The 24307-nt window shown below is 44.3% G+C and overlaps 1 protein-coding gene across 1 annotated transcript in view; it reads right to left on the bottom strand.

Moving 5' to 3' along the window:
* The window catches only part of FAM3C (FAM3 metabolism regulating signaling molecule C), a 47142-nt gene extending 23840 nt beyond the window's left edge, over nucleotides 1-23302 (bottom strand). The window contains exons 1-3 of the mRNA XM_080936541.1: nucleotides 23136-23302; nucleotides 10534-10587; nucleotides 7069-7173 (exon numbers count right to left, since the gene is read on the bottom strand). Of these exons, the coding sequence (XP_080792667.1) occupies nucleotides 7069-7173; nucleotides 10534-10546 (118 nt within the window). The 5' untranslated portion in view covers nucleotides 10547-10587; nucleotides 23136-23302. The remainder of the gene's footprint in view (nucleotides 1-7068; nucleotides 7174-10533; nucleotides 10588-23135) is intronic.
* Nucleotides 23303-24307: the final 1005 nt, after the last annotated feature.

Consider the following 24307-nt stretch of genomic DNA (forward strand, 5'->3'; position numbering starts at 1 on the left):
GCTGAAAACTAACACTGCATAAAATCATGGCCAGGAACGGGACTGGCAGACTAAGTCCCTGTCCTGCCTGTGACAGTTCGCGGTCCCTAAAATGTCACTAATGGGTGGAGTTAAATGGAGGGCACCCAGAGTCTCAGGTGTTGCTTTTACAAATGGAGTTGTGACTCAGTAATCCCCCCAAGATTAAGTCTTATTTAAGCAAGGCAGTGTTTGTGTATTTGGATGTGGGGTAATCTGGGGATTGACTCTAAGTATGCTTAGCAAAGAATTCCTGCACTTACCACTGAACTACATCCCCACATCAAAATACTAGGTTTAGAGGGTTAGACTTTTTTTTATAAGTTGTTGTTTCTTTGCCTTTTAATTTTTATTTTATTCTTTTAAATCACAATCTATACTGGTAATTTCAATTATTAACTCTGGGAAAATTTTTTCATTCTTCCTGTCTCAAAATGACCGTTTTCCTTTTCTGAAACATTACAATGTAAAAAGCCTGTTTTGTGGCTCATGCCTTTTATCCCAGCGTTTGGGAGACAGAGGTTCAAGGCCAGCCTGGTCTACACAGTGAGTTACACGTCTGCCGAGGCTACATAGAGGAAACCCTGTCTCACAAAATGAACAAACAAAAGAGCATTGCTTTGGTTCTTTCTCTTCCCTGGGTTTGTCTTCATCGACTTCGAGGTGGTGACTTTTGTTTTGTCTCACTATATTTTATCCTGTCAAGTCCTACTGCTGTCTTATAGAAGCCTGTTCTTTTTCCAGTGAAAGACAGAAATGGGGTGGGTGGGTCGGGATGGGAATCGTGTGAGGAGGAACTGGGAGGAGCAGATCTGTTTACACTATGACGTTATTACAAAGGACCCTGACTGAATCGTGGTGACCACCATGGGTAACCAGAAACCAGGCTCCCGAAACCAGGGTGTATAATAGATTCAACCTGAATTAAGTCGGAGGCTAAATAAATGGTTATGAGAACAAATGTATTCTAAACAAGAAATAAAACAAAATCCCATAAAAAAATTAATATTTGCAGAAGTCCAATGTAGACTGTCATCCAATATGTAACATTTTATAGATAAAATGCACCACGGCTACAAGATTAAAGCAAATATCTGCTCTAAACAGTGCCCAAGTCAAGCGGGTAAAACTCACAATAAGAAGGTTCTAGCAATGTGAGACACCAGAGTGGAACTTAGGAGAGACAGTGTTGTAGTTATACTAGGCTCATTTTAACGGGACAGGCAGAGTCACGTGCCGTATCCCAGACACAGAGTCATCAAGATTCTCTGACGAGTATTTTGACACAGAAGGTTAAGTGCTGGTGTGTAGCAGAATCTTTGAATGCAAGAGGAAGCGAATTAAGTGTTAAGAGTGGGTGTGGGTCGGTGGTATAGCCCTTGTCTGAAACATACAAAGCCCTGGGCTGGACTTCCAATGACTCCGAAGAGCGAGCAACCGTGGGTGGGTGTTGTGCTGGTGCACACCTGTGATCCTTGTGCTTGGGAAACGGGGGAGGCTGAGGGACAACCAAGTTCACACAGTAAATTCTGAGACAGCCTGCAGCACCACAGGAAAACCAGAGTACCCTTCTAGAATAGGACAGTCTGAAAATCAAGAAGATATAGAACCATCTGAAACAGCAGGTTCCTCGTTGTTGAGGGTTTTGTCAAACACTGAGTTAAGAAAGTAGAACACTTGTAGACAACTGCCTGGCACGTGCAAGGAACTGGGACGGATCCCTGGCACTGAAGATGGAATCTGGGGCTGGAGGGATAGCTCAGTGGTTAGAGCACTGACTGCTCATCCAGAGGTCCTGAGTTCAATTCCTAGCAACCACATGCTGGTCTTACAACCATCTGTAATGGGATCTGATGCCCTCTTCTGATGTGTCTACAGTGTACTCATATACATAAAATAAATACATAACTCTTTAAAAAGAAAATGTAATCTGAGTTAAAGGACCTTATATGGGTACATTATGAATCATAAAAACACTAAACACATGGGCAAAAAATGAAAAATCACTGGAGAAAAAGAATATTATTAAGGACTAACCCTGACGATGCATTTCTCTGACTTACACAAACTAGACTGGATCCATTTTCAAACAGTTACCTCAAATGAAGAAAAAATTTCAACATGGCAGCTGTATTCTTTACAGTGAGCACTTCCGACCCATGATTAACGGTCATCAGCATGCAGCAAACAGTCATTAAATATATTTAAAATGTCAAACAGAAAAATTGATTAAGTATTTACGTTTTTATTCTTAGATATTTTATGTGTTTTAAGACTTCTGGACTGATTGACATTTACTGAGACAGTAATTCTTTTTCTAGACAGGCAAAGCATTAGTGAGCCCATACCGAGAACTTACACTTTGGGCAGCCATGCTAAGAACAAAACAGGAATACAAGGCACACACCAAAACAGAATAAAAGCAATACACAGCAAGCTCACGGCAACACCAAGTTAAATGAAGAGAAACTTAAAGCAGTTCCAGTAAAGACAGGGACAAGACAAGGCTGCCTGTCGGCTCCGCATCTCTTCAGCACAGTATCTGAAGTGTTAGCTGGATCAATAAGACAGCTGGAGGAGATCGGGGAATACAAATCAGAAAGGATGTGACAGTATACATATGTGACCCCAAAAATCCTATGAGGGAGCTCCTGCAGCTGATAAACACCTTCAGTGAAGTGGTTAGATACAAAATTAACTCAAAGTGATCAGTAGCCCTGCTCTATACAAATGACAGACAGGCTGTGAAAGAAATTAAGAGAAACATCACCCTTCATGATAGCCACAAATAATATAAAATACTTTACTGTGACTCTAACCAAGCAAGTGAAAAGACCTGTATGACCAGAACTTCAAGTCTTTGAAGAAAGAAACTGAAGGTCTCACAGAAGATAGAAAGATCTCCCATGCTCATGGATAGGTAGAATTAACATAGTGAAAACCACCATCTTCCAAAATCTTCAGATTCAATGCAATCCCCACCAAAATTCCCAGACTATTCTTTAGACACTGAAAGAAAAATACTCAACTTGACATGGAAAAACAAAAGTAGAGCTCACACTTCTGGAGGTATCACCATCCTGGATTTCAAGCTGTACTCCCGAGAAATAATAACAAAAACTACACAGCACTGGTACACAAACAGACAAGTGATCAGCGGAATCTAGCCGAAGACCCAAAAGGAAATCCACACACCAATGCACACCTGAGTTTTGAGAAAGAAGCCGAAATCGTACAGTCACAGAGAGAAAGCGTCTTGAACCAATATTTCGGCTCTAACTGCATGCCAGCATGTGGGAGAATTCAAACATATCCGTATCTATCACCCTGCATGAAACTCAAGTCCAAGTGGACCAAAGTCCCTAACGTAAGACCAGACAGGTAAGCCTGAGCGAGGAGACATGGGGACAGTCTTCAATGCACTGTCACTGTCACAGCAGACTGCCTCTAAACACACCACCAACAGCTCAGACACTAAGATTAACAACTGACAAATCAACTCCTGAAACCGAGAAGCTTCTATAAGGCAGATGACACCATCAAAAGGACGAAATGGTGGCCTATGGAATAAGACCTTCGTCAACCCCACACCTGACAGAGGGCTGAGTCAGAATATATAAAGGACTCAAGAAACTAGATAGCAACAAACCAAATCAGCCAATTAAAAAAGTGGAGTACAAATCTAAACAGAGAAATCACTAAGGGCTGAGAAGCATTAAAGAAATGTTCAACATCCTTAGCCACGAGGGAATAACATTCAAAACTACTTTGAAATTCCATCAAAGCCCCATCAGAATGGCTAAGATCAAAAGCTCAGGTGACAGCACATGCTGGCGAGGATGTGGAGCAAAGGGAACACTCCTCTATTGCTGGTGGACGCGCAAACTTGTGCAGTCACTTCGGGAAACAATTTGGCAGCTTCTCAGAAAATTGAGACTAGTTCTACCTCAGGAGCCAGCTACACTCCTGAACATACACCTACAGGATACTCCACCATTTCACAAGAACACATGCTCTGCCGTGTTCATAGCAGCCTTATTTATATAGCCAGAAGCTGGAAAGAACCCAGATGCCCTTCAACAGAGGAATGGATACAGAGAATGTGGTACATTTACACAATGGAGTACCACTCAGCTACTGGAAACAATGACATCGTGAAATTTGCAGGCAAATGGATGGAACTAAGAAAGAGCATCCTGCGTGAGGCAACCAGACCCAGAGACAAGCATGGTGTGCACTCACTTATACGTGGATATCAGCTGTAAAGTACAGGATCACCATCCTACAACCCACAGACCAAAGAAGGTTAGGAGCAAGGCGGGGGACGGAGTACGGACCTGGACATGTTAATACCAATGAGCACAAGAAACAGACCCTGAGGGTGAGGAGTGGGTGAGGAATCAAGTTGGGGAGTGGGGGACGGAGGAACAATTGAAATGGGGGGGTCTCTAGGATGAGCTAAAAACCTAGAGCAATTGAAACTCCTGGGAATCTATGAGGGTGACCCTAGCTAAGACAATGGGGAATATGGAGTCTTAACCTGCCATCTACCATAACCAGGCAATGGAGGGATTAGGACATCGACCCAAGCGTAAAACCTTCGACCTACAATTTGTCCTGCCTGCAAGATGTGCAGGGGATAAAGATGAAGCTGAAACTGACAGAACGGCCAACCAATGACTGGTCCAGCTTGAGAGAAAGCCTACCTCTGACACTGTTAATGATGCTCTGCCACACTGTCAGACTGGATCCCAGCACAACCATCATCAGAGAGGCTTCCCCTAGCTGCTAATGGAAACAGATGGAGAGACCCACAGAAATCCTACAGAAGAGGGGGAGGAAGGCTTGTCGGAGCCAGAGGGTCGGATGCCACATGAAAACCTACAGAATCAATCTCGGCCTCTAGAGGCTCATAGACTGAACCGCTAACCAGGGAGCATGCATGGGACTGGCCTGGGTTCTCACACCTATGTAACAGTCGTGTATCCCAGTCTTCATCTGGGACCCCTAACAGCTGAAGCAGGGGCTGTCTCTGACTCTGTAACCTGCCTTTGGGACCCTTTCCCCATACTGGGCTGCCTCATCTAACCTCAACAGAAGTTGTTTGTGACTCTACTGCAACTTGATATGCATAGGCTGACTGATATCTATGGGAGGCCTCCCCGTTTCTGAGGAGAAAAAGAGGAAGAGTGGGTAGGGGAGGGAAGAAAAGGACTGGAAGGAGAGGATGACGGGAAAGTTGATTGGAATATAAAGTTAATTAATTAAAAAAAATAAGATTCTGGGGCCGGGAAATAGGTCAAGACTTCAGATAACTGACTGCCATTCCAGATGACCCAGGAGTTAGTCCCAGCACCCATACGTCTGCGGGTAACTCGGCTGTCTATTATTCAAGTTCTAGGCGACTTGATGCCCTCTTCTGGCAACAGGCAAGTATATGGTGCACATCACATAAATGTGGGCAAAATACCAGCCCCCACAAAATTATATATATATATACATATATATATATATATATATATACACATATATATATATATATATGTATATATATATATATATATATATATATACACACACACACACACACAGAGAGAGAGAGAGAGAGAGAGAGAGAGAGAGGGAATGAAGTTCTTCTACAGTAGGTGACAGCTAATCCAAGAAACTCATAACTATTGGAAGTGCTACAAGATTGTGACTGTTGAGTGTTCAGCCTGTGCGGGGCACCCATACGGCCCTCACTGAAAGCGGAGGGAGCCCTGGGGAGGGACGTGGGGGGAAGGAAGTGGAGAGGACTTAAAGGGGTGCTGTGTCCGGGACAGACCGAGGAGATCACGTCAGCTGAGACTGCCTGCAGAAGACTTGGGGAGCACTCAGTCACTGACGGGAGGGATGCTACCTGCTGATATACAGGTGAGGGGAGGCACTAGATAAAGCAAGGCCAGTGCTTGGGCAGTGACTGAGTAGGGTGGGGATAGTGTTTTGGAAAGGGGAGAGGAGCCAAGAGAGGAGAAGCAAGATGACCCGTCTCCGTGTGGCTTTAAATAGCCGCAGGTCGTTAGAGTCGCAGGTCATTATGAGTATCTTGTAAGAGATGGATTACTATTATTATTATTATTATTATTATCATAGGGCAATTTGTCTTGTCAAGGTGGGTGATTCGCATCACATTAATAGGATCTGAGTTTATTTTGTGGAGGTTCTGTGGAGTGAGACTTTGCCGAAAGAAATCTGATCATTAAATTGCAAGTTTCTGGAGTTTTGATTTTTGTCGAGTTGTGACATTGACCGCAGGGGGCAGTTGCAGGGAATGTGAGCAGAGCTCCTTACAGGGATCCGAGAGAGGGCACCTGCTGCTAGGACCAGAGCATGTCCCAGAGCCACAGGGGACCAGCCACTGCTGGGCCCTCTAGAATCACAATTTTACCAGGTTTCTGGGAATGGGAGCAGGGTCCACAGCGGAGACAGGAGAGATGGAGCTAGTCACAGAGGCAGGGAGATGGACTCTGGGACCAGAGAGTAGCAGCAGCAGGGAGCCAGGAGGACGGCCACCCGCTAATGCCGTATGGCTCTACAGTGCCAGTTATAGCGAGGGTTGGTAGTTTAACTCTTTAATAATTAATTACCAAAACACTACCTGTCCCTGAGAAGCCGCTGGAATGTCACTGCTACAGTAGGAGGCAGAGCCGTTGTCTTCAGTGCCCAGGCAGTGTCCAGGGTCCAGTAAACAACCCAAAGTCATGCTCATGTGAGCAAGCATAAACTGAATGGGTTGCAAAATAATAATAATGATAATAATAATAATAATAATAATAATAATAATAATAAAACATGAAACTAGAAGGTGTGTGGACTCAACGGGAATAGGAGTGGGAAGGGAATACAATGTAATGGGGTGTTCACAATCAAAATACATTTTACACGTGTATGAAATTGTCAAAGAATTCTTTACAAAAAGCATAAAGTGTGTACCAAAAACAAACAAACAAAAAAAAAATCCAAAATAGAAAACAACGAAAGGAATAAAAGGGGGGAGGGTGTGAAACTTACCAAATAGATTTCCTAAACTTGCATCCATTTTAATTTCAAAAACTTGAGAAATCACGTAGAAGGTCAGTAAGAAGACCGCCACGGCCACCACCAGCTTTGCGGCTCCTAGAAAAGAGGCAAAAGCAACACAGCGTGGTTTCACAAGCCAAGGAACATACTGCATCCTACAACAGTTCTATTCTGTCTTCCTCTAGACCTTAATGTCCTGGGCCTACGATGACTCTACTGATAACCACCAAGTCATGGGATGTTTCCCCAAGCAACTCGGATGAAAGACCAGAGACACCTGCCTAGGGAGATTTGGGGCAGATGGGGAGTGCCTACCATCAGCCCCTGTCTGACCTCAGGAGTCCTGGTGAGAGGAAGACTATCACCTGCCTTCAGGACTGCATGTTCCTAACCCTTTCCAATCCTAAAGAGCAATGCCCTCTAGGAGTGACACAAAACATTAGACCTTCTGGAGATGCCAAGGGCAGGCAGGAAGTAAAGAGCAGATGTAGCAAGCTTATTTATTATCCTGTCACCAAACCATCTCCTGGAGCTACCTAATCCCACGGGAACCACAAACACCGCCTTCCCCCTCCTGCTTAGTACCTAGGACTTTTCCCTTGGGGGACAGGCTTGGAAATCACAGTCATTAGCTGTATGATAAGCTCCAGGAGCGCCTGCTCCTCAGCTTTTGACTTTGTATCTTTATGGTGTCAGACTACCTCATAATAATCACCACTGCCACGTGGGCTTAGTATGACTCATGTGTTTCTCCTGGGCGCCACTAAGGAGAAAATCACAGAGGGCAAGGTAAAAGGGAGTGGCCCAACAGCTGAGTGGCCTCCCTCGGAACCTCTGGACTTCGGAAGACACAGCGTGTTTCCTGGGAAACAGTATTAAGTTATCTGTGTTTTAACCAATCTCAGCTGCTCGCTCATACTAATAATTCAGGTTTAATCTTTATTGATGGGAGAGAGGTAGATGAAATCTGCAGTTACCCAACCTTAAAGAGTAAATAAAAGACATCCAAAGATGAAGTAATCCCCTAAGATTACAGAGAAATCGGTGGCTGCACATGGTCCAGAACTCAAGCCTCCCTGAAAAAACCTAGTGTTCTATACAGCACCCCATTCTAACACTAAGTGACAAATAACACTAAATTTGGTATTCTACCAAAATCAACACAGTAGGTAAGGGAAAAAAAATATATCATCTAATCTCATAGGCCCTAGAGAATGGTCTATATTCTACGAGAAGAGGGACAGGAAGAAAGTGAAGATGTCTGAAGGCCTCCGATGCTGAAAGCCAGCCACATCCAGAGCCTCCTCAGTACTATTTAGAGATACTCTATTCAGAGCTATACGTGAGGGGATGCTAGAACAATCTCAGTACCTGCCTCCCAATTTGGTTGTGAATCTAAAACTGCTCTAAAAAAAAACCAAAGCCTTAAAAAACATTCTACTAATTCAGGAATGAAACAGAGGCAGATATGTCCAACTGCTTAATCCTCCTCTCTTCCCTCAGATGTCTGCTTCCCATTGTTTAGAGCAACTACTGGCTGCCTGGATTTTAATATATAAGCGAGCAAAATTCCAGTTGGTTCGGACCACTTTCTAATAAAGAGCATGGTCTCCACACATATATGCTCAACAGGCAAATGCCAATGGCAGATGGCACACACTGTTTTTACCAAGAAGGACGTGGCCTGAAGTGCACAGATAAAAACCATGTTAGGCTACATGTTTTTTTTAAGAACAGTTTTAGATTCACCACCGGACTGGGAGGAAGGTGCAGAGATTTTTCTAGCATCCCCCTATGTGTATAGCTGTGGGTAGAGCACGCTAGGCTTCATCTAATTTTCAAACATGGCATTTATTACAGGGATAAGCCCTTATTACTGTCTCCTAAAGCAGATGGATAAAACCTACACTGTTCAAGGCTGAACTTGCTCAGGGGCACATTAACGGGGTTGTTTTCCTTTTTTATGATTTCCTTTTCTAACTTTACATGCCAGTGTTTTTGCCCACGTGCACACATCGGAATGTGTGTGCCTGGTGCCTGTGGAAGTCGGAAGAGGGCGTCAGATCCCCTGAACTAGTGTCCGATGGTTGAGAGCCACCGTGCGGGTGCTGGGAGCCGAGCCTTGGTCCTCGGCAGCAAGAGCATCAGACGCTCTCGCCATCTCTCCAGCCCCAGCACTGAGTCTTAGAGCACGACCTGTTCGCTTACACTGGTCTGCGACAAGAAATCAGAAGATGCTCCAAGAGATAGAAAAGTTAGAGATATCCACAGTCTCTACAGTGGTAGACTCTAAAAGCTTGCTACAGAATAGGGTTGGTCCCAACATCCAACGCTGGCCTTAGAAAGGGCTTAAGAGATCACAACCGCAACTCCCCTTCCTGACTCGGTGTGTCGGTCTGTCTTCCTTCTGGCCACTTACAGCACTGCTTTGAGTCTCTTCCCCACCCTTAAAAACCAAACATCCTTACATTTCAGGCTGTGCAAGCATTTCGAAGCAACCGGAAAGAATTTTCACTTAGAAGGTATTAGCTCAGAGCAGCAAACTCGTAACTATCCTTAGAGTCTGTCAAAGGCCCCCCAGACCTAGGCCAAGCAAGGTACAAACACAAGACTCAGCTGACAAGTTCCTTTAACTGAATGTGCTTAGAATTATGTGCAAAACAAGAACTTGCTCTGGTCAACCCCCCTGGAGAGCGCATTTAAAAATCCCCAGGAGACCTGCTGATCCCAAGAACATACAGAGACAAAATGCAAAGCAAAAGCAGGACTATGACATGTTTTTTAAAACACAAACAAGCTCTTGTTTCTGGAGTCTTCTTACCCCATAAGCATATAACTGCTTAGAACTGATGTTCCGTAACTTCACAGCCAAGAGAGTCTAATATTTTTTTATTTTTACAAAAGCATGTGGTCTAGGAATCATGGCATTTGATCAACTCTGCTGGATTCTATACAACCATGAGAAACCAAAGAGAGCTGTTTGTCCGCCTTCCTCGACCTCACGCACCTCTGATAAACGCAACACTAGGAAAATGCTGCTTGTAAGAAAATGGCAATTAGAATAAGACTAATAACCTTGAGACTGGAAAAAAAAAAGCCAACCTGTTTTCTCCTGTAAAACACAGAGGTAGCAGAACTTCCTCGGAACAATGTGATTTTGGTTGGGATGGGGGGGACAGCGGAGGAGGAACAGGTTTTCACTTTCAGGTAGGGACAGGTCTGCTTGATATTTATGGGCCGACTCTTTAAAGATTCTTAAAGATAGCCTGAAACCAGCTTGGACTAGGAGACAAGACACCCTCCCCTCCACAGAAGGAAGTTGGGGTAGAAAGATGGAAGATTAAAAGAATTAATGAATTATGACTCACGCACCCTTGCCTTTAGCCATTATTGGGCAAACGGGTTATAAGGTTATAAGATAAAAAACATCATCTTTATATAAAATTAACATCTTACCTGCTACCCTCATGTTTGCCTTCTCACCCTCTAGCACTTCTCAGAAAGAAGGTCCTAAAATCAAAAAGAAAAGCAAACACCATGAATTATATGACGAACATTCCTCTTTAGACTGAGGTTAATTTAGGGTATTTCTGTGAAACCAGTTAAGTAAATACCGTGCCATTTTTAAGTGTTCGCTGGATAGCAATGTTTAATGAAAAACCTATGTCACCGACCACTCCTACTCCAGGGCCATTAACAAAAAGACAAAAGATCTTGCCTTGCAAGTGTCTCCTGCTAGCTGTGCCCTATGGTCCCTTGGATAAATGAGCGAGGTCAGGAGCCATCATACCTGTTCCCACAGAGGGCAACCCTGAGCCTCAGGGATCACACATCTATCAGGAACTTGGAACACTGACATTCAAACACCGGTTAGTACCTCAGGTGAACAAGTTCTTTACCAAGGAACAGAAACCATCTGAAGACGTGGGGTTCAAAGAGACCAGTTCGTGCCAGTACAGGACCCGTGAGAGCCAAAGCTAACCTGTATGGACAGATAATGCCGAGGATGCTGGGAGCTGTGGTTCTTAGGAAAATAAGATTTTGCGCCCTTAAACGAGTTTGTTTGCACTGATGCGCTTGACTGGAGGTGAGCGGGAGGAGCACAGGCAGGAAGTAAGTCAGGATGCATGCCTGCTCCTGATTGGGCCTGATAGGGAGTATGGCAGACTTCAAGTTTTTTGTGGGAACCCAGGCATAGGCCTGGCCAGAGTCCATCCTCCTGGTCAGCTTGCTTCAAATTTGGCTCAAAATTGTGGTAGTGGGCTTATTCTCCACGGTGAGATTAAAAAATTGCTTATGCCATTTTTTAAATGTAATTTGGACATCACTATGGTAAGCATCCACAGCAAACTCTGGATAGAAACTATTCTTTGATATTATTTTACCAACTGGCAACATATGCTAGAAAAAAAAAATAAAGCCATATGTGTGTGTGTGCTTTTCCCTCCTACCAAATTCAAAATACATGAAACCTACTTAAAATGGAACCGGAAATAAAATTCTTACACCAAAGCCACACCCACATTCAGCAGACATTTTGTAAAGGAACAGAACTCAAACGACTTTGTGTAGTGGATCCTATTAATCAGAAATACGTTATTTCTCTGACCTCTTGCACATGCACTGCGGCACACAGGTTCACAAAGACAAGCGTGTATACACAGTAGCACATATTCACAGATGGTCTCCCTTCCCCCCAATGACCTTTTCCCTGACGGGTACTGTAAAGAATACCTAGTTTTCCCATTTGGAGAAAAGCCTGCACGGCTCCCAACCATTCTACAAAGCCAACCTGAAGCAACAACCATCAACACTTTAACTGAGCTCTTCACCACAGGTATTTTTTTTTTCCTTTGTTATCTATGGGAACAACTTCTATACAAAAGCCAAAGTCAATACCATCTACTTAAAGTCCTTAGGCACCAGCCAGAATTCTAAAGAAGAGATGCTCAAGTATTCACAAGACTTCACAAAAAGGGTTGGGGGTGGGGCAGCTTGTCAGAAGAAATATTCAACTGGTCGTAAATCCTCTTTTGGTTTCCAGTAAAATTGGACTCTGCTTTCACAACACACACACACACACACACACACACACACAAGGCCTTTCCTCTCACTCTTAAGTGCCAGATAATTTCACTCCTGAGTGTGGCCTAGGAAAATGTCTTTGAAGATGTGATAAGCAGCTAGGTACCAGACAGCTGATGTTCGATTTCAGCTTCCACGGCTGGGGGAGACCACACCTGCATAATTAGTCACCATCCTCAGGCTTTCCCTCACCAAGTAATTCTGCTTCTAAACTCCTAATCTGCCCCTCTGTTACAACAGCTGAATACAATTGTTTTCCATCAAAATATCATAGGGGAGTTAACATTTAAAAAATTTTTCTCTATTAAAATCTCACGGAAATGTCTCGGTCATTAACACATCTTTAATTAATTTTCTTAATTAACTTTCTTGCATCTTTAATGATGCGAAAGTGTAAATCCGAAGAACAGGAGTTCTATTACTGAAACAGATTTAAGAGCAAAGGATGGTGAGTGTTTGTGATGTGCTGATTCCAAACCATGCCTGGCTGTCTAAAGAGCATTTGAAGACACAACAATCTGAGGCTGTGGGAGAAGCAGCCCAAGAGGCCTCCAGGCAGCCAAGAATAGCCAGGTCCAGAGACAGTAAACACGACCAGAAAGAAATAAAAAGGCCTCGCCTAAAAATGCAAACGCTAATCTCCATGCACCAAGTCAAAGCACATAAATGTTCTGTGTCCTCGGTAAAAGGTAGACACACAAAAATGTAACTAGTTTCCAAATCCAGAATATTAGTAATAAAGTATTAGTAATATTAGTAATAGAGTACTGTATGTTAGTAATAGAGTATTCTTAGAACAGATAAAATGCAAATATTCTCCTGCACTTGGGAGGTGAAGCAGTAAGATCTTTGAGTTTGAGGCCAGCCTGGTCTACAAACCGATATCCAGGATAGCCAAGGCTATGCAGAGAAACATGCTGTCTCTCAAAGGAAACAAACAAAAATGTAAATATTAAACTATTCAAGACAGGAGACTTAAGGAATTCATTGCTCCGAAAGTGAAGGGATAGACCAAAACAGCTTTTAGCATTTTATTTATTTAAGTATTTATGTATGTATTTATTTATTTAACTTTCAGCATTTTAGAGAGGTAAGAATGAATGATAAATGAAAGGTGCAAATGTCACCTGAAAACACAAGCAGGTAAGGTCACACTGCCGCCTTGAAGGACACTGACCCAGAGTGTGTGCATACTCAGGGTCTGGGAGTAAAAAGAGAGCCTTACGTTAGGGCCTCTGGGAACCCAGCCCAGTTTTCTGGATGTTTTCATTTAAACAGGTCTTTTAGCCCAACTAACTAGATTGGTCCAATTTAATACAATTTTGTTACTCAAAAAATCGGGCTGCTATCTAAGGAAGACCTGTCTAGAATTCATTAAGGTAAGGACCAACAGTAAGTAACAAAAGCACAGACCCAACCACACTCCCATTCCTGAGTTACAACACAGTTCTGTATCAAAGAAACAAGGCATAAAAACAATTACCATAAACACAATTACTGCCTGAATAGAGAGTCTGTCACCAGCCCTTCCACCAGCCCTTCTGCCAGCAGGCTAGTCTGGCTGTCCTAGGAACAGTGGTGGCCTCCACCAGCAGGCTAGTCTGGCTGTCCTAGGAACAGTGGTGGCCTCCACCAGCAGGCTAGTCTGGCTGTCCTAGGTATAGTATAGGCCTTACAGGGGAAGACAAGGGGGTTCCTGAGAAGAGCAGGAAGGACACTCACAAACCCCTGTTCCACTTCTCCCCCTGCACACTCATGTACTCACGACCACATTGACAAAATGCCACATCAATCAATTTGGCTTTTGCAAATTGCTCTGGGAATTGCTGATCTCTACTGCAAACTAGCCACTCCGGAGATTTGACAGTTTGTCAAACTGACTTAAGTTTGAGTGTTAGAATGCCTACTACCACCTCAAGACAAATATGATGAAAGAAAATATGCGTACAAATATGCATAGTAGCATGATACTAAAAAAATTAATCCAGACAGAAAATGTTATGGGTTATATTTTGCAAAATAGAAAACCACCATTCATTTTAATCTATATTTAATTCAGTGCTGGCCAAATAACAATCTGAACCAATTAAATTCAGAGGATTCCAATATTCAAGTGGGCTGGGGCTTTTCTTTTGTTAATTTAATTTTTATTTCATGTGTATGGGTCCTCCACAGTTGTGTCTGGGCACCACAGAAGAGGGCATCAGATCCCCTGGAACTGTGGTGACAACCGTGAGCTGGATTTGAACCCAGTTCCTCTGTAAGAACAAATGCTGTTAACCCCCAGCTACCTTTCCAGCCCTAGGGAGCTGGAGCTTTTCCAGAGACGACATAAAAACAAGTCAAACTACAAACAACAGACATAGACTATGCCTCTGCCCAGGCTGTGAAGGTGATTTCCACCTGCCGTCCCAACAGGGCCACAGGCAGCCTATAAGCCAACCCCATTCTGAGTGTGCACGAAGGGACTTTCCTGAATGTCTGAGGGAGATGCAATGCCTTCCTCCAGAGGGGCTCCAATCCAGACCAGACAAGGGTACCTGAGGGAGCAAGGAGCTCATATGCATCTCCTCAGACATGAGTTTCCATCCATATGTTCCTGGCCCTAAACCCCTTCCCACAAGGCTGGATTTAAGAATTATCTAGTTATCTGTTATTCTAGACTCTGATTTCTCTTTCCCCTTGCAAGAGATAGAAACCTAATCGGAATGTTCTGTGTTGATGCTCGCCACATACAACCTTAGGGTGCAGCTTTACCAGGATGAATCGCTGGGGACTCCCATCCAGCCTGTGAGCACTGGTTCATTTCCTTTCTGTCCAACCACATTTCAACAGATGCCCCTGCCTCAGTCCTGCCTATGGAATGAAGTCCCACAAAACCCCACAGGACAGAGCCCAGAAGACTTTCACGGGGTAGGATGCTATGCTTCCCGGTGAGTGGTACACCTAGTGAGGACAGGGAAATTCTGTCCCCCTTCCAAACCACAACCTCAGCATCGGCTCACCGGTGTCACCTCTAATAGACTGAACACAGTGAATATTCAGTGTAAACCACTCAAATTACTTCAGCCTCAGGAAGGGGATGTGGCCGCCCCAGTTCATGGCTGGTCCGGGTCCAGCAGACACGTGTGTAAAAAAGCAGCCTGGGCTTGTCATTGTCATCTCAATGGGGGAGGCTCTAAAGACTGGGCCTCCAACCCACCAACACTGTCTTCAAATAGTTCAGAGGACACACACCGGAGCTCTGCTGCCCAAGGTCCTCTGTGTCCTGGTTGGGAGAATTCCTGTCACCCTTTGAGGACACATCTTTTGCAATGGTGTCTGAGTGGAGGAGGAAACGCTGTTGTTTTCTAATAGGGAAGCTGTGTTGTCTGCCTGTCTTGAGGCTGGGAAAATGGCACCCTGCACAGGCATACCGTACCATCACCTGCACAGGAACACCGTACCATCAGGTCTGCTGGATGGCTAACCTGCCAACTGCCAAGCCTCTGGAACTGTGTGAGCCCATATTTCCCCCAGTAAACTGTAATACGTATAATAAATCACACAGCTAAAGAAATGTGTGCAGCTTATTACAAAGAACATACGTACACAAATACTCACATACGTAATATGTATCTATCACCTATACATCTTTTTTTTTCCAGGAAAACTGGAACTGATGAAGGCATTGTCAGGATTAGAAGGTAAAATAAAATCTCATCCTCTGAGCATTTAATGTACAAGAGGAAATTGGTCTAATACCAAGAACAAAAAGAAATTGCATTTAGAAGTCACTAGGGTAAGCTGCTCCGCTAAATCTACAAACAAAAGTGCGCTGTTAAAAACAAGACCCAAACAGCAGCTGCAGTGGTGCACACCTTCAGGTCCAGCACTGGGAAGGCAGATCTCTGTGTGTTTAAGGTCAGCCTGGTCTACATAGTGAGTTCCAGGAGACCTAAATAGGGAGATCATGTCTCAAAAGAATACCATACAGCTCTGTGCATGTGACTACTGCCAGGCAAAAGTCCCAAAAATGTCTGTATAAAAGGTCCTCTGGCATCAGGTCCCACAATTCCTACTCCACCTGTACACCCATATCTGGATGGAACACAGTTGGAGGGTGTAACTACATGGCAGCTTTCGGATTTTGTTCTTCTTGTTGAGACAGGGCCTTACAATGTAGCCCAGGCTGGCCTAAAACTCAATAAGTAGACCAGGCTGGCCTAGAATTCAAGAAATCTGACTAGCTCTGACTTCCAAGTGTCTCCCAAGTGCACCAACAGGTATGGCTCAACTGTGTTTTAATAAAGTTTCATCTATAAGGAAAACAGCATCTTCATGTTTCACAAGTTCAAATTTTATTTCTCAACCTACTCTGAATGATTCGGCCTTAAAGACTACCCGGGCTTAGAAATATGGTTAGCTGAGCCTCAAAGAGGAGTAATTTGTTTAATTAGAAAAAATAAAATAAAATAGAAGACCAAAATACTTCCCTAATAGCGTCTTAGTCGTGGGTTGTTTGCTGGGTTGTTTGCAGAGTACAGATGGCTTTTATAGAAAGAGGGCTGACCAAACACACAAGTCATGTGTTTGGTCAGCTACTGCACAAGGGTGTACCAAGGAAGAAAGCCTGTACCCCATGAGAAGCAGAAAGAATCTAATTCAAATGGAAACACCTTTCCTTCCTAAGGCTGGAGCTGCCTGCTCACAGTAAAGGCGGGAGTGAGTCTGTTTCCAAACCCATAGCTGAAGACAGACACAGACAGAAATGGTTACTAAGTTCTTCTTCACGGATAAGATGGTGGTCATGGAGAGAAGGTAACAGCACTCTTCTTAGGTGCTGGCTGATAAGAGATCATTGCTGGGACAGGCTTTCAAAAAGAGCAGGTAACTATGTATCTGATGCTTGGTCAACTTGTATCACCTAGGTCTTAAACACACTTCCTAGGTTGGGGATGGACCAATAGATAAAGCAAGCATGATGAAGAAGCATGAGGACCCAACCCAGGGAAAGCCGGATGGATCTCTACAGGCCAGACAAACTTTCCAAACAAACAGACAAGGCAGATAAGAAGACTGTATCCCTTAGAAAAGAATATTAACATTGAAAACTCCAGTATTAGGACTAGGGCTCATGAGCACCATCAGCAAGGGGCCTACCTACCGTGCACAAAACCATGGGCTTGATCTCCAAGCACCATTAAAAAATGAGATGCCATGATACATGCCTGCGATCCCAGCATTTAGGAGGTAGAGATGGAGTGGTGGTTTGAATAAGAATGGGCCCCATAGCTCATGGATCTGATGTTTAGTCATCAGGGTGGCACTATTTGAGAAGGACTTGGAGACCTCATTGGAGGGAGTGTCCCTGAAGGTAGGCTTTGAAGTTACAAAAGCCCATGCTAGACTCTCAGCCTGCAGACAGGGTGTAGTCTTGGCTACTCCTCCAGTACCATGTGTGCTATCATACTCCCACCATGATGGTAGTAGACTAACCTGAACTGTAAGCCGACCCCCAACTAAATGCTTTCTAATGTAGGAGTTGCCTTGGTCATGGTGTCTCTTCACAGCAATAGAACAGTGACTAAGACAGATGAGAAGATCAAACTTTCAAGATTATCCTTCACTAGAAACGAAGTAGGGGGCCAGCCTGGGCTAAATGAAACCCTGACCAAGACAAAAACAGGGAACATCAGAACAAGGACAGCGCTTTCCCTGAGTGGTACATCAGAAGCCTGTGTTTGCTCCCTAGCACTGCAAAGCAAGAGCAGCAATAACTCAGTTTGCAGCATAAACTTATTACTGTGTCATTGTGAAATTAATAGATAGATTTTAACATCAAGTGACTTTAAAGATTTTAACACTAAGTGCTTACTAGAAATATGAACCTAAAAAGGATTTAATATTGCAAAGACACTCTGGTACTCAGTGCCAGATTTATTTTTAATATAATCTACACAAAGTGAAAGGGAAGAAGTGAATGGGGAAGAGGGAGAGACGGGGGGGGGGGGGGGAGAGAGAATTAGTGCAAAAATTAAGTATAATGCACACAACTCTAAATCCTAGCACTTCAAAGGTAAAAAGGAAGAGACAGAGTCCAAAGTCATCCTTGCCCATACAGGAAGTTCAAGGACAGACGGGGTAAATGAGACTCTTCCAAAACACAAAGACAAAACCCTACAAAGGGAGTATGAAATTATTAAAAGTTAAAAAAAAATGATTACCTAACAATTCCAAATGTTTTAAAGAAACAAACTAATCTTGTATTTTGATTGGAGGAAGAAGAAAAAAAAAATTAAGCACATGAACAACAAAATTTCACTCCCACAAAGTCATACTCCAAACAAGAGAACACAAAGTCACAGACCGAAAACTTGAAACAGCAAGTCAGTAAAACTACTCTTTTAGAATATTGTTCTACTGAAAAATCTTGGTAGATACAGATGACCTACTCCTGGCTGCTTGGGTTTGCTTGTCTGAGAGAATGTCAACTGCTAGCTCCCACCACCTCAGTTCCCATCTCCAGAATACTGGAGTTTCTAGCAGGTGTCACCATGTCCCAACTCTGAATTTTTCAATTTTCTCAATCATCATCTTATGGTTTTTCTTTTTTTGTTTTCAGCAGCACAAAATACAAACTTATTTAAAGGGACTGACATCTAAACGTGGGTAAGTAGAAACACTCCAGTTGAGGGTGCTCCTTACTTCACCCCCAGACTGTTACCCAAGGAAATGTAGGAAGGAGATGAGGCAAAACAGGACCACACTGGTGAGATTCAGGGTCTCCAGCAGTCTGTCATTAACTGTCATTACTTCACAATCACTCTTCCTTGCTGGCAACCAGGAAGAATTCAGAAACCTGTTATCTGATCTACGGCAGCCTGAATAAGACTCCCTTCTCCTACACTGGCAAATGTAGCTCTACCACCCACTGTCTCTACTTCAACACCACTTAGGGAAGGTGTCCAGCCTACAACAACCTTGCCGCAAAGACTTAATGCAATAACAGGTGCCCAAGTCCGACACAGACATTCTGAGAGCAGTGTTGCAACAGTGTTGCAGCTTCCTAGCAGAACTCCGGAGACTGCAGAAACCACAGAGACACCTAGAGTTCTTTCCTCTCCAGGCAGGTGAGTTAGCCTTTACTAAAATATGCCAGTTGATCCGTATGTGCTTGACAATGTGTTCCAACAAAACACTTAAGGGATTACAAAGAAAATAGCCGTGTGTTCATCCTTCAACCTAATAGGATAGCTAAGCAAGTTTTTTCCATCTATACAGGAAGCTCATACTGAGGCTGGGCTATTCTCCACTGACTTGTCAGTAGTACAGAAAGATGGATTCTAACCTACAGACACTCCATCTGAGCTTTTCACTTTTTGAACTGACAGCCAGAGTTCAGGTCTCGTATGACAGACTGCTGTTAACCTTATTACCATCACATCTAAAACCCAGTCAACCCAGGAGGGTATGTGGTGTGTGCAGGGACAGAGTCAGCAAGTGGAGTAAAGGTTACTAACTAAAGAGGACAGATAAAAAGGTATAGGCCAAATGGAACTGCCACACCTATGAAAACACCACATGAAGTAAAACTGCTTACATGGTTGAACATCTGAAGAAATATCAAACAGAATTATTCTCTCTGTGTGTGTGTGGTGTTTGTGTGTAGTGTTTGTATGTCTGTGTGTAGTGTTTCTGTGCATATGTACCTGTGTGAGTGTGTGCATATATTGTACAGAAGGGTGTGCATGCATGTGTGTGTACGTATGAAACCAGATATCATTGTCAGGTGTCGTCTTTGGCTACTCCCTAGGTGTTCTCTCATGGAAACTGGAGATTACTCATTAAGCTAGACTGACCAAGGAAGGTGCCCCAGAGATCCTCTGGTAAGCAGACTACATGATCTCCCAGCCTTCAATATAACTTTTTATGTTACATCCTAACGACGCACAATAACTTTACAACCAAAGCCCTCAAACCCTAAGACACGTCTTAAGGGATATTTTTAAGAAACGCACTGCTATTCCCATTAATAGTATAGAGAGGCTTCCAAACATACGTTTGGGGTTTTTTCTTTGTTTGTTGTAAGTAAAATACATCCTATTAAGTTCTTTGAAGGCCTCAATAAAGTGTTACCCACACACCAGGGAGGTCAGAATCACTAGTGTGCCCTTTAACAAGCAAATGTCCCTGCTACTTCCTACCTGCAGGATCAGACTCCTCAGAGTAGGCATTAAAACCCTGCATGTTTAACAAGCTCTTTGGGGTGACTCGGGCTTAGACCTGAGAGCTTCAGGATTACAGCACATTGAGATACACAGAAAACATTAAGAAGGGGGAAAAATCAAAAGGAAAACCAAGGCAGATCTAATACAAAATCAAGTCCCCAAGTCCAATTTCTATGATAGGGATATTCATTATTTTCTGAATGGAACCGAGGCTGGCAGTCCCAGGGCCAGGTCTGCCAGGTAGAAGAGGGAGAGACAGGCAGGAAATCTAGAGCCTGGGGTGAGGAAAAGAAGAAAGAACTCCTGTTTGCAATGCTTAAATCACAGTCAACTGTCCCCATGTTTTCTTACAGATCTTCTCTTCCACAAAGCAGCATTTTGTTTAAAACTCCAACAGCCACTTGAAAAAGCTGAAATGGTCATTAGATTTCTGGAACCCAGTGCAGAGACATACAAAATAACATTTAGTTTTGCTTGCCCTTTTAGAACGCTGCAGCTGTTTAAATACCTTAATCCTACCCTATCCTATTAGAGGAAAGATGAGTGGGCATAATTATCAAGTAAAATGTATTGATAAGTCTGACATCCTGACTTCAAGTCCCAGAAAAAAAAAAAAAAAAACCAAACCAACAACAACCTATTCCTACAAATGGTCCCTAATCACCACACGTACACAATAACATGGGCATTAGCCTCATCCCCACACAGGAAAAGAAATGAAGATAAAAATAAATACATTTCCTCTGAGAAAAATAACAAAAATAGAAAAACAAGGGTTAATTATAGGAGGAATAAAATAGGGCATCTACATTTCAGCTCACACTCTGTCCGGGATTTGTTTTATTCTTGTTTTTAAGAAAGAAAACAAGAACGAGAGGGCATAAATTTCCACCCAGGGTGATGGGATCTTCATTTCCCGTAACTACTTCACATTACACTTAATACGGATTTACAGCTGCTTAATCTCGTGTTTCAGGATTCCCTGAGCTTCATCCATACATAGGTCAAATGTGAAATTGAAGTACACCAAGGTTCACAGAATTCCGCAGCCAAAGCACCCCTGAGAAAAGGGGCTTGAACAGAATGGTTGTATGGACAGAAAGGAGGGCCAGCCAGCCGCCAAGGGTACAGGATAGAAAGAAGCCACTAAGGTAAAATTGTATCACCTAAAACAATTTTACAAGCTCCTATTTTGATCCTATCCAATGCCCTTCAAAGCCCATCCCACCCACACCCACTAATTGCAGGTAACGCAGGGGGCCATGAGTTTACACAGCTGATCCCACAGAACTGCCCCAACAAGCCTGGAGGAGCTGTGATGAAAATCACCAGGAACTCATTGCTAAGGATGCTCGTGCAACAGCTGAACTCACACAGATGCTCAGCAGTCTTCTTACCGAGGGACGGACCAAAGATTGTGCCTGCCTCTCTGCTCTACCTAATTCCATCTAATTCTGTGGCTTCCCTTCACAACCATAGGGGCACAGAATGCCCCTGGCTAGAGGAATTGTATCTTGCCCTTTTATGTTACTATGTTACAAAGAAGTTTTTTTGTTTTTGTTTTTTTCCTACTGTGTTCACAGCTGTAGTATGCAGGATGCTCTTATACCTAAGTAACAGTGAGGACAGATGGGACCATCTGCGTTCAGTGCGTCTAGATGTAACTTGTCGGAAGTCATCAGCTGGTTGTTTTAATGAGTACAGTACATGTTTGAAGAATCTATGAATCAAACCTAACCGCTGGCATAAAACTAAAAACAAAAGCTAGTAAACTGTCGGAGAAATCACCGGATGAGCAACCTCCAGAAACAGAGCGAAGGACAGCGGGGCGAGAGAGACTAACTCACCTTTTCTGCCACTTCCCTGGTTAGTGGCACCAGGGAAGTTATTAACTTTACTTCTTCACTAATGGAGATTTCTCTGTGCTCCCTAAGGCATTGTATGAGAAGCGGTGTTTCCAAAGACTTGGAAAACTTAAGTCTATCACTGGTCCTTCCAGGAAATCTGTATTCTAATCTGTAAAATCTGAGCAGTAGAAACAGGACCCGCGTGGGGAGTTGTGAAAACTAAACATGAGCTTGGAAATTCTGGGTAACTCTAACATAGTAAAGATGCAAATAGGGACCTTGACTGCGTGTGTTACTGCCTATAAAGAAACAGGGCAAAAGTTCTATCAGACAGTAGTTCTATATTATAGGAATTAATTATGTAAGTCGACGCTGATGGCTACCCGCAAGTTACAGCTAGGTGTGTGGATCTCAAATCGTCCATCTGTCACTCAGTAAGCATACCAGCGCTGACCGTCGTGCATACTACAGCTGTGAACTCTGCAGAAGTAAATAAATAAATAAATTAGATAGAATGAACAGCGCTGGACCTAGAACACGTATGTGTGCGCTTGCAAAAGGAGAAAGCAGCCCCGGTTGGGCGGAGACCCAAACTTTATGAGCGAGTCCGGGCGGTCCAGCCCAAGAGTTCGAATCCAGCAAGCCCTTCCATCCCATCAGGGTTCTCTGGGAACGCTCAACCTGCAGGATTCCGACCACGAAGGGCAAACACCGGCTTCCTGGTGCAGCCCGAGCCCGATGGCGGCCGCGACCCCACGCCGGGTGCAGCCGCCGCTCAGCGGGCCGCGATGCTCCGCACGGCCCGGCCCCGCGGCATCCGAGACCCGCACGGGGCTGCGAGGCAGCCGGCGTGGTGCCCCGCTCCTGCCTCCGCGCGCCCAGCCGCGCCCAGCCCCGCCGCCAGCCCGAGGCTCACCCGCCTGCGATCGCGCCGCCGTCCGCCCTGACGGAGGCCGACGGGAGATGCCGCCGCCGCCGCCGCCGCCTCCCGAGCGCGCCGCTCGCGCCCCGGCTTCCTCCGGCTCCTCCGGCTTCGCCTTGCGCTCGCCCGTGCCGAGGAGGAAGCCAGCTCGCCCCGGGCCTCCTCCCACGCTTCCCGCCGCGGCCGATGGGCCGGGCAGCCGCGGAGCCGCGCACGCCCCCTGGCGGTGGAGGACCGAGCCGGCGCTGGGGTGCCGGGAGGAAGGGCCACAGCCGCCACGATCCCGGGTCGCGACTGCGACTCAATCTGGACTTGCCACGTGGGAGCTGCCACTGAATGGCACCGGGGGAGGAGCGCCACCGCCTTTCAGCCGCATTCACGCGGAATCCAGACCTTTCAGGCGGCAATTTGAAATGACCCGTCCCATTCTAGAGTTGATTCAGACTAGGACCACTGAGAATCTTCTCGTGACTCCTGCAAACTAGGTTCTACTGATCCTAAAAATCCTTTAGGCAGGGGAGGCCTAACGAATTCTGCATCCCTGAGTGATCTATCCAAGGGGAAGCGTATTGCTTGCGTGCCGTACGCCAATTTTTTCTCTCAGATTATTAGCGGTATGACAAAAGGTTTTTCTCATCCGTTAGAAACCTTACCTTTTAGCAAAATTTTATGAGTAACTGGGAAATTAACAGTTTTTACTCCGCACAATTGAAGAATACAATACTTCTAGTTTCAAATCCATATCTAGATAATTAGCAGCTGTTAACTTGTTTCTTTGGAAATCGGGATAATTTACGGTAGCAAAAATTAAATTGCAATGAAGTTATGGGGTTTGATCATAACAGTTATATTATGAAATTTCAACTTTCCCCGCCAAACATAAAACAGACAACCTAAAAATGAACTATATGAACTATGAATTCTGGTGCTTATAGCCCAGGAAACAGCTGAGCTAGATTCCAAACACTTTTTTTTTTTTTTTTTTTTTTTTTTTACAAAAGACATTTAATTGGAGCTGGCTTACAAATTCAGAGGTTCGGTCCATTATCATCAAGGCAGGAGCATGGCAGCGTACAGGCAGGCATGGTGCAGGAGGAGCTGAGAGCTCTACATCTTCATCTGAAGGCTGCTAGCAGAATACTGGCTTCCAGGCAGGTAGGATGAGG

This window comes from Micromys minutus (assembly GCF_963924665.1).
Source record: "Micromys minutus genome assembly, chromosome: 23".
NCBI classification, from domain to species: domain Eukaryota; kingdom Metazoa; phylum Chordata; class Mammalia; order Rodentia; family Muridae; genus Micromys; species Micromys minutus.